Raw genomic sequence first — 14,936 nt, forward strand, 5'->3', positions numbered from 1 at the left:
TCTTTGAACGCATCTCGGCTTGTCACCACAGTTACTATAGAAACGAAGCATAGCCCGGGAGAGCTAACGTTTGCTAACTGAAAACAGCTTTGGGACATGTAGACTTTGTTAATATGTCAAAAATGGTAAGTTAAAAATTTCCCTGTGTAATAACAATGATACGAACACACTATTAGTAAGTTTAACGGACCAAACGGATAACTGTTTGCTAATGTAAGCATAGCAAACACTAGCATAACAGTTAACGTTACAGACATGCTGTTACCGTTAACGTTAACCAACAACGTTAGGCTGAATTAAATGATTTTAATAATGTTGGCATTTTGGAGAAGCCAAAATAAAGTAGTAACTATTTCAAGATAGCTTTAAAAATATTTGGCGGTATTTTAACTTCCTAGTTATTGTCCAGTGGGTAGGCATTGACTAGCTAAAGCTACTGCTAACATAACGTTAGTACCTGATCATTTATCGTTGCAGTGTCTGTAGTTTCTATGTTCACATGCTAGCTTTCCGGTGACGACATTCACCAGTACAATGAGTTTTATTAACACTGTTGTAACATTCATGTCCTTGTTTTGCGTCGTATGTTAAGCTAAGTTGGGTGGTAAATAGCCTCAGTTTGTACCTCACATGTATTAGCATCATGAGAGTTACAGTCTGGGTTAGATAGTCAATACATCTTAAGTTGTAACTTAGTGTGAAGGAAACCACGTTTACCAGCTTGTTAAATAACTTTAAAAGCTTGTTAATAAAAAGTAGCAGTAGGTTGCTGTAGTAAAATAGATTGCTAAATGCAAAACAGCTCAGTCCCTGATCATTTGTTTGGTAACATAATTTCAGTGTAAAGCAAAAGAGAGAGGTTGTTTATATTTTGTGCCTAACGTTACTCAGTCAGTCACAGATGCTGGAGCTTCTTCAAGTTAACAGTGGACAGAAGACAAGAAAGCATACACACACTCACTAGGGTCAAGATAAAGTCTTCCATTCACCTGGCATGAATGACTTTGGTCTGTGTGGAGGAGATGAGCGCTCCCATGGTGACCGTCTGCACAGAAAGTGCTTGGAGCCAAACACAGGCCCCTGTTGCTATGAGTGCAAATAAATGAGCTGCCTCTTCAGCAAACTCAGCTTAAGTCTGAACTAAATTGACAAATTAATTTATGTCATTCATTTGTATTTTTTCTAGTTTTCACTACCTTTTAAACCCTGGTGGCTTTAATCCTTTTTTGGTTGACAAGATGCATAGAGTCAGGTCTCATCATCACTCATGTTTTGATGTAAGATGATAAAGCATGCTTACTTTACTCTTGCTCCCTACCTACCAGTTTGTATGTACCTAATCACAGCTATTTCAAAGACTATACTAGTGGTTTGTGATGAATTAAAACAATTTCCAGGGATGTGAAACTTATATAAATTACATTATTATTGCATGTTTGTGCAAGTGAAAGATATGAAGTGTCTGCATTGCATTACTTTGCAAAATAAATGACTTTTCATTCACTGTATTTCATTACCTAACTCAAGCATGGTTTAAGTCTCTGAAAGCTGATTTTTTGCCAAAACAATGACGCAGAAGAATGTTGAAAAACCCATTTAAAAATCTGACACACTAAAGCATGCATTGAAAAATGTTAACAGTAATATAAAGCACATGTGAGCTGTAGTAAATGGGCTACAACATGCAAAACTGCTGATATTGTTCTTTTACAAACTTCAAGGACTGAGACGTGTACTGCAACAAATATGGAGCCGTAGACATGGACAAAAATATTACTTAACCTTCAATTATTAGGACTCATACTAATCAGTAATTCCTTGTTCTCATTTAGAATTTTTGTGAAGCTATTTGGATCTATAGCTAAGGCCTCTACAAATATATTTGACATAAAATCTAAAATTGCTTGTTACAGTATCATACTCTCCTGGTTTCAAGCAACATTATAATATTCCCCATGATTTTATAAAAGCTTGTATTTCTAGTTATTCTGTCCCCTTCATTACTCTGATTTGATCTCCTTCTTTACTTTATCAGGAGGATCGCTACGCCTTTCTTACTGAGTGGTATGACCCCACTGCAGCTCTCCAACGGCGCTACCAACTGTTCTACTACCCCAAAGATGGCTCAGTGGAAATGGTGAGCAATTACTGCTGCAGTTATTATTCTTTAAATTTGGCTGCTTTAACTTTCTTAATCCACTCATAAAGGCACAGCCATTTTCACTGCTGGCATTTTAAGTACTTGTCATGATTATAAGTACTATAGTAAGAGCATTTGGAAAAATAGACCCTTCTATGGAAAGATCAGATTACATTTGCAACACAAGTTATATTATTATCTGTGATATGTCTCACTGAAATCTGCAAACTACCACTGGTTAATTTTGATAAAAGTATTTCTTTTTATTTGCAGTTTGATGTAAAGAACCAGCGGATATTTTTGAGAAGGACCAAATATGATGACCTCCATCAAGAGGACCTGTTTGTTGGTAATCGAGTGAATGTGTTCTCACGACAGCTTAATCTGATCGAATATGGAGATCAGTTCACAGCAAACAAGCTTGGGAGCAAAAAAGAAAGGTATGATTGTGTAGGTTGTGCAATAAACCCACATTATCCTCTCCAGTTACATGCATCATGGCTTTACAGCACCTTGTAACTAAACCCTGTAATTGTAGCTTGTTGTTTTTTTAAGATTATTTTTAGACGAGTGAAATCTTTTTTTGTGCAGAATTGCTCACAAACAATATAAAGTGCACATTGTACTCTGTCCTCAGAATGGTAAACGTTGTGTAATTAATGGTGTTATTTCATGATTTACTTTAGCATGTTTTGGAAACTGCTAAGATATCTATATTTACTTTTATCATAATTTGAAGGAAGATTCAGTTAGAATCTAATGTATTTTCAGTGACTGCACTGACATTTCTATTGTGATCAACTGCAAAGAAAGCTTTGACTTACTGGATAATAAGCAACTTGATAAATCACATTTAGTTTTTGTTTACTGTTATTTATGTTTAATTTTCTATCCTCATTTTTCCAGAACTCTTGCTCTGATAAAGCCAGATGCAGTTACAAAGATTGGAGATGTCCTTGAATTGATATACACCTCCAACCTGATTGTGACCAAAGCCAAAATGACAAAGCTTACATGGTAAGGTCAAAGCATCACAGACGAGTGTCTAATAACAATACCAGTCATACTGTGAAAATGTATCAGACAAACTCTGGTCAGAGAGACAGACACAGGCTGTTTGGTGCCAGTATCCTCACATAAACAGATGGATGGCTCTGCTCTCTCACACATATCAGGAGCATATGGCATGCCAAGAGGCAGAGAAGGATGGCATTTAATTAACTACACAACAGTTTTATCAGGTGCTCAGTCATTGTGCAGTTAAATTATCAAACCAATCTCAGTCTCAGATACAGCAAAAATATTTGAAAGCATACAAAGGATATGATTCTGGGCTGTAGCCAGGATTCAGAAATACCAGATCCCCCCAATGTACCCTCTCCACAAGTTGACCAAACACCAAAAACCTAGTCTCTTCTATTATTTATGAATTCCTTGGATTTTTCATATTTCATTTATTCAGGTAACTATTCAGTTATACCTTCTGTGATTTCTATTATTATTATTTTGCTGACTTAAAAAGAGTCAAATTTAAACATTATGAGTCACACACTGTGTTACATGTATTGAGAAAAAAAGAAGAGGACATGAATTCTGCGAGTCATTTGTCCAGATCCCCCAACCTCAACCCCCCTAAAAAAGAAAGTCCCTAAAATTTTTAATTATTTGGATTTTTCATATTTTACTTTTTCTACTAACTAAATGAAGCAATTCTATCAAGGAAATTCCTCTGAAAATCAACATCTTATCAACTTAACACAAGTAACACAATTCTACGTGAAATTTTATTTTCTCTATATTTAGTACCAGTTGACAAAGATCTTTCCATAAACTATTATTAGGAAAATTGGAAATTATTATTAAGGAAATTAAGGACCCGCAAAATAAAGTTCCCAAGATGGATGTGTAACTGCTATTTTAAAGCCCTTTCCACACTGCCACATCCCCCGCTGGTGGAAAAATACTGGGTCTAAAAATACCAGAATCTGCCTAAAATTGTGCACGTTTTTAACTGTGGAATGTAAACTCCCTCCAGATTTCTAAAACAGCAAAATTTCCCCCCAAATCTTGCGGTCATGACCTCAGTGTCCTCTGTGGCATCTGTGGCCCTGAATAGAATCACCACTGGAGAGAGTTAAGAGATAAACAGTAGTCAGTGGTGGAAGAAGTACTCAGATCTTTTACTTAAGTAAAAGTACCAATACAGCAATGTGAAAATACTCCATTAACATTTATTGAAATGAAATCATGTGAAAAGTCAAAAATCAGGGAAAAATCACTATTTGGTGGAGCTGTTAACAACTCATAGACATCTGAAATATGACCCCGACTACACACTGCTTTTTGTAAGACGTTATTTATATTTTAAAATGCTTTCAACTCAGACCCATTGTTTTTTTTCCCCAAAACATCAAAGAAGCTAAAATTGTATCATACACCAAAAAGTACCAATTCCACACAGTTGCCATTGACTCTGGGAAGAAACGACTGAAAAATCATTGACTTCTGTAAATGTCTCACACATTTGTACACAGAGTTCACACTGAATACCTGAGATAATCTGGCCACTCATTAACTGTATAGTTTATGTTTTTCTTACATTACAGGAGCCAAGCGGCGGACTTTTATGCAGAACACCAGTCAAAGCCTTTCTTCAGGTGAGAGCCTGTGTAAATGATTTGCTGAGAGATTTTCCAGCAGAGAAGCTTTCTGGTTGTCAGCAGCTATCATTAACAAATCCTGTGACGATGATCCTGATGACATTGTGGTGACATCTGAAACACATTTAACGCAGTTGACCCACTGCTAGAAGCTATTCCATTTAGATGAATGTGTTAATCGAGAATTGTTCCATTTTGCAGTAACCTGGTGCAGTTTGTGTCCTCGGGCCCTGTGGTTGCCATGGAGCTGATGGGTGATGAGGCCATGTCTATCTGGAGGAGACTCCTGGGACCCACAGACTCTGCTGTGGCGCGGAGGGAGGCACCGCAGTGTGCGCGCGCCCAGTTTGGAACAGATGGCATCAAAAATGTTGGACATGGCTCTGACTCACTTGCTGCAGCAGCAAGAGTAAGGATAGCTTGATGCATGTTCATATGTACCCTTGTGCCACATGTTCCACATACCCAGAAATGAATATCCACAGTGTTGTTTTCTGTTTGTTTGCTTTATTAGGAGCTAGAATTTTTTTTCCCATCTACAATTGGCCACGGTCCCTCTAATACAGCAATTTATACAGACTGCACATGTTGCATCATCAAACCTCATGCCATATCAGAAGGTAAGAAACATGTATCAACTTAATGTTTAGCTGCAGCAAACAATTACTTTCATTATCAATTAATCTATAGGTTTTTTATTAAACATTTTGTTTGTAAAATATCTAAAATCCATTTACACTCAGTTGCCAGTTTATGATTTTATAGTTATAGTTCAGTGCAGTAAGTAAGTGAATCGGCAGTAACTTTCTTGAAGGTTATAGTGTTCAGTTTTTGTAGAGACAGTTTTATAGAGGTGTTGATACAAATTTATGGGCACATTGGAAGCTGTAGTTTGAAGTGCTGTTGAATTGTACTGTGTTTCTAATATTTATATAACACCTCTCTAAATCGTACAAACATAAATGATATAGGTGCAGTAGCAATTGTCATAAAAACAATGCCACCAACCTGTATAACTCTCGCCGTCCTTCCACCCTTGGCTGTAAACGTGTTTGTGTCACACAAAGGCACTACATGGTTACCACATTTGGCTTTGGATTTTTCCAAATCCCTACCCTGATCCCTGTTCATGGAGCATGCCACTAGAGCTCTGACCTGTGAAATGTGAAAGTCTCTGGACAGAGCTGAAGTATGCACACAACCAGTTGTTGACCGATGAGAGACCTAGACTGGTTGTTCCAGCCATATAAACCCAAACATCGTTCTATAGAATAACCAAGTTCATCATGGTCCCATAGAAATGTATTTGATATGATTTAATCTTTACTGCTTGTCCTCAGTGGTAATTTGTTTGGTTTATGATTGAACAGTCTTTTCTATTTTTTAAAAACACTATGCCCTCTCATTTTTTTCAAAGACAAATATCAGCAGAGACAAACTTGGGAACGCCGTGTGCTGAGATGACATTTTGATTAGAAGATGCACAACCTAGCATGAAATATGTATTCATCAGAAACAGCAGATAGGAAGTCATATAATTAAACAGCCTCTGCAGAATTGATATCATTAATTGTATTTGTGTGCTTAGAGCCCTTAATATTCTACCTCCCTTGTCTCTTAACAAGACTAATAATCTACAGCCACGTCAGCAGCTCTGAGAGGCTCTTGGTAATGAAAAACAAACTGTCAGATAGATAAACCAAAGTATTTTATTAATTCAAATTTTCACCTGATGATGGTGCTAAATGAAAAGTCAGAGAATCACAAAAATTCACAAAGACCATGAATGTCTGCACCATATTGCGCGGTAATCCATCCAATAGTTGTGAAGAGATTTCAGTCTGACCCATAAACATCAACCTGATGGTAGTGCCAGAGAGAAGTCAGGGGATCAATTTAGTAGGTTTCATCCTCTGAGGAACATGAATCCATCCACCCAGTTGTTGGAATATTTCAGTCTGGACCGAAGTGCTGAACTGACCGACAGACAGACATAATTCAAATGATTGCAGTTACCTATTCATGCAGCTATTAATTCAAAGAAATAGCCATAAATCTTCAGCAATTTATTTTTTGACGTATAGAGCTATTAATGTTATATCTTCTGTGGCAAAGTAAATTTATGTAAACATTTCTACTGCACATCTGTTTTAGAGGACTGGTCTGGCAGCATAATAGGTATTTGCTTGGGACACACATCATTTAAAGTGGGCTGTGCTGTTTATTGACAGTTCTGTCATTGAGACATAAACACAGAACTTACTGGACTGACAAACTGTAAACACAGGCCACTAATCAAATATGTTGCCAATGTCATCCTAAACTACCCAACAAAGTCATTTTCAGACTACATTTGAGGCAGGAAACTTGATGTAATTTATATCTACAATACCTCATCTGAACAGTTATTTACAAGGTGCAGGACTTTCAAAAGGCAGCAAATGTTGCCACTCCTTAAAATTTGTTAATTGGTATGGCTTCTTAGTAAATTTTCAGTCAATTTTTATGAGAACAGTCTTCCATGCACAGTTCGAAGCTCTTAATGACACGGCAGCATGTGAGATCCCCCTGAGGAGCAGGTACTGTCTGTCACTGTACTGTCTGGACTCAGCTGACGTGATGAGGACCCTATCCAGAGTCAACCCACGCAAAGCTGCAGGCCCAGACAACATACCTGGGTGAGTGCTCAGGGACTGCGCTAACCAGCTGGCAGACATCCTCATGGACATCTTCATCATCTGCCTGAGCCAGGCTGTCATCCTCGCAGGCTTCAAAAAGACCACCGTCATCCTAGTGCCAAAGAAGTCGACTGTGACATTTCTCAATGACGACTGCTCTGTGGCACTGACTCCCATCATGATGAAGTGCTTTGAGAGGCTAGTCCTGAGACACATCAAATCCGCCCTTCCCACCTCACTGGACCCGCTCCAGTTTGCATATCACACTATTTCTTACACCCTGCTCTTGCACTTGTTTAGATATGAGAGCTACAAACTAACCATTGATTACATTTCTGACATATCACTGCTGATGATGGTTTACAGTCCATGTGATGAATTAATGATATGGACGGTATAAAGAGCCGCTCAGCTGTGCATAACGGTTGCATGTAATGACAGCTGTTCTGCTGTTGGAGAACCTCGCCGGTGCAACACAATCAGTGAAACGGTACTTCCTCTTTCATGTTTGTTACATTGACAAGTGTACAGACTGGTGGAGCAGGCGGCAAACTGATGTGAAAACAACTGGTTCAGCACGTGTCTTCGCCCATTTATGTCTAATTGTGAAAGTGGAAATGAGGCTCGTGCACCCAGTTCCTCAATGACCAGATTTCTAAAAACAACCATGCGTACGCACAGCTTTATAGATCTGACGAAAAGAATGCGTATGCATATTTCTGGCTTTTTGCATACACACAGTTGTAGTCATGAATCTACACAGAGTTTTATGCATCTGGACCCTGGTCTCTCAACATCAACTCGGCAGCGAAGAAGCCACAGCAAGACCTCCACTTCCTGCGGAGACTGAAAAGAGCCAGTCTACCACTGCCCATCGTTACCACCTTCTACAGAGGCACTATGGAGAGCATCCTGGCAGGCTGCATCACTGTGTGGTTTGGGAATTGCAAAGCATCTGAACGCAAGACCCTGCAACACATAGTGAGGACAGCCGAGAAGATCATATTGATCTCTCTCTCCTCCATCCAGGATCATCTTTCAGAGGCATTGTGCACATAGAGGTCACTGGTTAGGCATTATTTATATTATTGATATTCTTATAATTTTTATAATTCAGTTGTACTGTATTATTTATATTTATATTTTCACAATATTCACAATAACAGTTACACTGCTCATAGTGTTGACTGCTAATACTTCTATACAGTGAGGTAATCTCACTGTTTTTATTCTGCTTCATTATCTATTTTATCCTGTCAGTCATGGCTACACTGTTCACTACGTTTACATACAGGTGTGCACACTGCACTTTAAACGGCCAGCCTACATAGTTCTGTTTTTTGTTTTGTAATTGTACTTTGTCCTGTGTTGTATGATGTTTCGTGACTATGTCGCATTTTTGTGGTAGCACATTGGGCCGTTTCTGTATTCTTTGTATGTGGATGAATGGCAAATAAACAAACTTGTAGAAACTCTACAGTTATTGTAGTAAAAAGCAAAAACTAAGCTCATGGGAATAATTCTGGCTTTGTGAGGCAAGAGTTTATGATTCGCATCTTGTGCCTGATTACAAGGGTTTAGAGTTGCATTGTCAGAGGACCTTAAATTGTTGTTTACCTTCAGACGTGAGGTCGCACCTTTGGTCTCAGCCAAGAATAGTAACTCAGTCTGAAGGGCTTGACCAGCTGAGCTTAAACTAGGATTGTCAATCAGTTCAAAGACAGATTGTAACAAAAGCTTGCTTTGATTTCCCCTGAGGATTGCTTAAGAGGCTAATTTACGCTATGGCTACGTGTACAGGGCACAGCCAATCACAGTGTTGACAAAGGAAGTTGTGACTGAAAATGCACTCAGACATGACTGGAATAGAGAAGCTTCTGTTGCCAGGCACCCAGAATAAGATCTCCTAGCAACAGCACCAGCTGCTTTTGGGAGCAGCGATCCTAGGCAAGCTGTTGGCTGCTGCCTGTGGAGGGCACAGAGGACTCAGGAGGTGGTTACTTACCTAATACCCACGTAACTGGACTGTGACTGAGCGATTTCCCGAACAAGAGAGAAATTCATCATCACTCGGTGTAGCACCTGGCCCAAACTGAGAGTCATGATTACACTCAGCAGTATTTAGAATTCATGGAAAATTTAGACAACTACTACCCTGCCTGACGGGTACACAGGCTACTTTTTATCAGGATGTTAGAGTGAGATTACGAGGCTGGCGCCCTCTTTCAATTATGTGTGTCTGCAGCAGTCTGACCTTCACTGTCACTGTTGCACCTTTGTCACTGGCTGTACCATTTTTACAATAATGTACTGCCACAGTGACAAAAGGTCCAGCTCTTTATCTTCCTTTCCAAAGTGTTGACTGTCTGTACAAAAATAATATCTCCTCTCCTTGCATAGACAGGACATCTGTAAGACAATCTCACTGTACTTTGTCCAAAGGAGACACCACAATCGGAGGTCATTGCAACATAAGATAACATGTCTGAACAGGAGCATTATGATAGCTTCATAGCACATTCAATAATAGTAACTTAAGCTATATGATAAGAATAAGAATGATGTGATCTAACCGGTTTCACTGCTGCAGCAGAGATTATTTGGTTCGGATCACATTTAAGAGTTTATTTTAGCACCAAACACCTTACTTGTCAATATGTGTAAACTTCTGGAAAAGTGCATGAAGGCTCACAGATAAAAACAGCTTTGATGTGTTCACAGGCCTGACTGGGAAGATCCTGAACTCCATATCTGCAGCTGGATTTGAAATCTCAGCACTTCAGATGGTAAAACTTTAACAAATAATGCTCCTGTCCTTGTGCTTTGGTGTTGTAGAGTATGTCATACATTTTAAGTAATGGACTGCTGTGGTAAAAATGAAAACAGCCCCTGTCTTCTTATGTAATTTAGTTTTACAAGTAAACATGTTTGCTCATATGCCCATATATCTTAGCTGTACTCATGGAGCCAATATGAGTGCAGTATTGACTCTGTCTGATCCAACCTGACCTCTTGATTGAACTTTGCGTCACTGCAAACACTGACCTCTCACAGTCCATTCGTTTTGCCGCATCAAATGTGATGCACATTCTGCTGTAGGACAAAAATAAATCAATCAGGATTTTATCACTGTAACCACATGCTGAGCATGTTGTGCATGAATGGGAATAAAATATCAGCAATTCACGCAGGGCCTTTTTTCTAAACATATTTCATATCTTTGATGTTCTTAGTACATTAGTTAACATACTTTTATGGGAATGACGATGATAATGGAGCCGTTGTCACAAATCTAAGCACATACACTAAGCTAGAATGTTTCTTTTTGATTTTTCATATTTCATTTCCTGGATTGCAGTTTCCATATGCCATTTTTTGTTGTGAAATATTCATTTTTGTGCTTGTTTTCATGAGTAATATTTTCTTTTCACAGTTCAATGTGGACCGGGCAAATGCAGAAGAATTCTATGAAGTTTACAAAGGTGTTGTTACAGAATATCCTGTGAGTATGTACACTGCATTCTTGTGCCATCATACCTGCACTATAGTTGTATCACTAAATTGTACTTTTGTTTATCAAAGTACAAAGATTGTCCGATCTTTTGAAAGGATCTGGAACAATGAGAAAAAGATCTCTCAACCAAATGTTTGAAAGAAATTGATCATGTGCAGTAACAGTGAGGAGTTGTTGTGTATTAACATTATCAGTATATTTCTTCATTTGAGTGAGAAATAAGGATAATAAGGAGGTTTGAGTATTTAATTGAGAGAGGTTTAAGGTAGTGCCTCCCTTAGTTGTTGTTCACTGCTGATACACATATGTGTTTGCTAGAGGCATGATCACAGTTTTAACTGTATTTCACTCCCTACAGAGTATGGTGACTGAGCTGTGTTCTGGACCCTGCATGGTCCTAGAGATCCATGGCACAGACGCACCAAAGTCATTCAGGGACTTCTGTGGACCTGCTGATCCGGTGAGTCAAAGCATATTAAAAATGATTTATTTTGTCATAATATTCTATAATATATGATGTTATGAGAGGTAGTGTCATAGAGGGGAGATACATTTCCTCCCCCAACAAGGACTACCACCCATCGCATGGAATCTATTAAAAGACTACAAAACCCATAGTCAGCAGGGCAGTCAGGACAATGGTTGCTGCCCAGCTGAACCAGATAATCTGATTGCCCTAGTGAGGGAAGAGAGAGTGGAGGGAAAGTGGATGAAAAGACTGAGGTTGAACAGAGAAGACAGGACTTTCATTATGTCGCAAATAAGATGGTGAACTCAAATTTTGATTTAAATACCTGTTTGGGTTTTGTTTATCTTGTATGCAAGAATTAAGTTGACTAGTTATGAGAAGACTGAATATACTGAATTTAAGTTGGAAAACAACACCTCGCTGTCTTCATCTCCTACACCCACTCCTCAAAAGCTCCAGGAGAAAAACTCCCGAGACATCACAAATAGAAGATTATTCAGCAAAGTAAAATGTCAAAAGTTAGGTTAAATGTGATGACAGTCAATATATCATCTGCAAATGATTATCCATCCATCATCCTCCTACTCCTCTAGAGTTTTTCAAATGCCCTTGTTGTCAAAGACAGGCAGCAGAAAACGTGTTCACATTACTATGTGACGTTAGTCTGGGACACAACTGCTGGGAAGTTGTTAACCTTGACAGCTAGAAGCTGGACCTATATGTGAATGAGGAGCCCAATACTTTAAATTTAAATTGAGCACATCACCCGAAAAGTCACATAACCCTGCTGGCTTTGAAGAGTCTTAAATCTGACAAAGTAAACTGATGAACACCAGAATGGTTTTTTAGCCTTTGTTTAGTGTACATTGTAAAGAATTTGTGGCTTATGTGATTAGATAAAAGAATTGGCCCGTGAAATAAACTTGTGTGTGTGTGTTTGAACACCTGCATGCATGTGTGTGTTCCTGGATATGGTGGAATCAGTGCTGCAGGGCTGTGCCGGTGCGTGATGTGAAATCTAATGATAAGACGCTCTGCTTGCTTACCAGAAAAATGAGCAACTACACACCCGCATGATTTCACCACAAGTCCAACAGCGGTCCATGACTCAGATGTGAATCTTCAGTTCAGCTTCTTTATGTCATTTTCTTCTGCTTCATTTTTATTTAAAATGAATGAATTTACTTGTCTGTTTCATATTCAGTCCTCCAGGCCACAGTCGTGTTAGTGACATTACAGCCACAGAGCAGGAATAGGGTTAGTTAATTGGCTAATGATTTCCAGGTCACATGACGCTACACCCCTGCTCAGTGATGCCAAAATAATTAAGTCTTTTCAACAGTCCTTTGTTATTTTATTAGTTATCATCTACAGATGTGATCTGGCTCTGGTTTGGTTTGATATTTGTAACACTTAAAAGCCATATGTCATCTGTCAAATGACCCGGATAGCATACATGTTTGCTGTAGAAATATGAAACGGTCAAACCATATTGATGCAGTGTATGTGTTGTTTTCAGCCCAGTTAATCCATGAGAGGGAGGTGGGGCAGCAGCATGCTTTGCAGTGTCTTTTTTAATACGCTGGGGGCAAATTCTGCACATACTGTAGTGACTTTAACAACATTAGTTGTCAGGTTAATTTATGCATTTTGAAAGCTGTGAGACATTTATTATTCAGAAGAGCAGGATTTTTTCATTTTTAGCTCACAAAAGTCCACATATTTTGTGGCCATAAAGTGCCCACAAAATATGTTTTTCTTGTTCCCACAGCTAAATGTTTGAGCTTCACTGTGCAGAATGATGTTTTGAGACTAGAAGGCTGTTTTCACATTCATCTGCTGAAAGTGGAAAGTTTCTCTGTGCTCAATGAAAATCCAGTTATAAAGTGTTGACCTGTGAGCAGGATTTGGGACATCACAAATAGTTTGGAAGCCCAATTCTGGTCCAATATTTAATTTACACAAGTGTGATGTGGAAACTTGAATCCTCCAGTGTACAAACACTGAGGATGGACTTTACAGTGAAGCAGGAGACATCTTGTGTCCAGCAGTTAAACTTTTGAGATAAAAAATATTTGCATATTTATACATTTTTAATAAGGGAGAAGGAGTAGATGTAATTTTAAGGACTTTAACAAGATAGTTGAACTTTTTTATGGAAAAACCAAATCAGACACAAATTATTATTCACAGTAGAGTATTTTATCTTAAAACATTTCTGGAAGGGGATCTCTAATTATAAGGAACTGAACTAAGATTATTTAAATGGGCACTGGGTTGTAATTTACAGCTGGTTCAGCAATCGTATCAAGAGTGAGAAAGTGGCAGGGTCATTCTCTACAATATCTACTGTTAGATTCTCAAATATACTAGATATAACTGATGCTCTTTTGGCTGCTATCATTTGTTTTCAGCTGCTGTTCCTCACTAAGGACTCTGTAACTTCTTTGATTGCTTTAGACTTTCCGACTAATAGGGAGGTCAACCAGTTTCATCACTCCACGACCTCAGACTAACCTCAGTATTATCTGACAAATAACCTAAACATCACCACTCCTACTCCTCAGTGGAGTTCAGTCATCTGATAGCGGAAAGTCACTGCAGCGCAGAGATCTGGGAGAAGAAACATTGTAGACTGGATCAGTCTGTTAGAGGCTGATTGGGTCACCAACAGGGCATGTGTGGCTTCCTGTAACATTATTCCGCTAAGTACCAAAGTACGGTACGTTTTCTTGTCAAATACAGTCTATGAAGACATTCCAGATATTATTATCAGGCCGACAGATTTGCCTGGACAAACACCGACACTCCAGACTGTATGAAGAGGTCAGAATGTCTAGTAATAGTTAAGGGTCAGTTGCTTGTGGTAAGAAAAGGCTATTGATTCATTCCAGTCGACTAATCAACAACACAGGTCTTGTGTGAATAAACACGTGACTGTACAGCTGAATTAATTGACCTCAAACACACGTTATCACACTAGAGCTAACACACAGTTGATGGTAGATCAATTTAATTGCAGCATTTCCTTACAGAACAGAGCAAAACATGCACTGAAATATATGATGCAAGACTTGTGAGGGCTTTCACTAGGTGTCATCTGTCTTACCCAAAAGGATCCTCATGTGTTTCACACCTCCACACCCTTAACTGCCTTGCATTGCACTCACTCAGTCATGAGATTGTGCTCTGTCTTGTGATGTGTCCTGTTATCAGAGTGGACAGACACAACGGTCCTCTGTTAGCCAGTCCTGACCCAGCCTGTACTCTCTGCCCTCTGCCGTCGTGTTGCATTTTCTTGGAGTCTCTAAATATACACTTCCCCTTTTTAAATCAGCAACTTCATGAAAGATTTGTATCCTCCACCACACATTAGTAATGCGTGGTGGAGGGCGAGGCTATGTCTCACAGTAGATGATGAGTGTAAAGGATGATCAAATAGGCCTAAATGTCCTGTTGCATGAGGCTAAAAGAC

General features: G+C 38.9%; 1 protein-coding gene across 1 annotated transcript in view; it reads left to right on the plus strand.

Moving 5' to 3' along the window:
• The window catches only part of nme7 (NME/NM23 family member 7), a 19,198-nt gene continuing 4,262 nt past the window's right edge, over positions 1–14,936 (plus strand). Inside the window, exons 1-10 of the mRNA XM_067597767.1 lie at positions 1–125; positions 2,036–2,137; positions 2,414–2,580; positions 3,047–3,157; positions 4,747–4,797; positions 5,002–5,209; positions 5,315–5,420; positions 10,200–10,264; positions 10,912–10,980; positions 11,351–11,452. Coding sequence (XP_067453868.1) covers positions 114–125; positions 2,036–2,137; positions 2,414–2,580; positions 3,047–3,157; positions 4,747–4,797; positions 5,002–5,209; positions 5,315–5,420; positions 10,200–10,264; positions 10,912–10,980; positions 11,351–11,452 — 993 coding nt within the window. The 5' untranslated portion in view covers positions 1–113. The remainder of the gene's footprint in view (positions 126–2,035; positions 2,138–2,413; positions 2,581–3,046; positions 3,158–4,746; positions 4,798–5,001; positions 5,210–5,314; positions 5,421–10,199; positions 10,265–10,911; positions 10,981–11,350; positions 11,453–14,936) is intronic.

Source organism: Thunnus thynnus, chromosome 8 (assembly GCF_963924715.1).
Source record: "Thunnus thynnus chromosome 8, fThuThy2.1, whole genome shotgun sequence".
Classification (NCBI taxonomy): domain Eukaryota; kingdom Metazoa; phylum Chordata; class Actinopteri; order Scombriformes; family Scombridae; genus Thunnus; species Thunnus thynnus.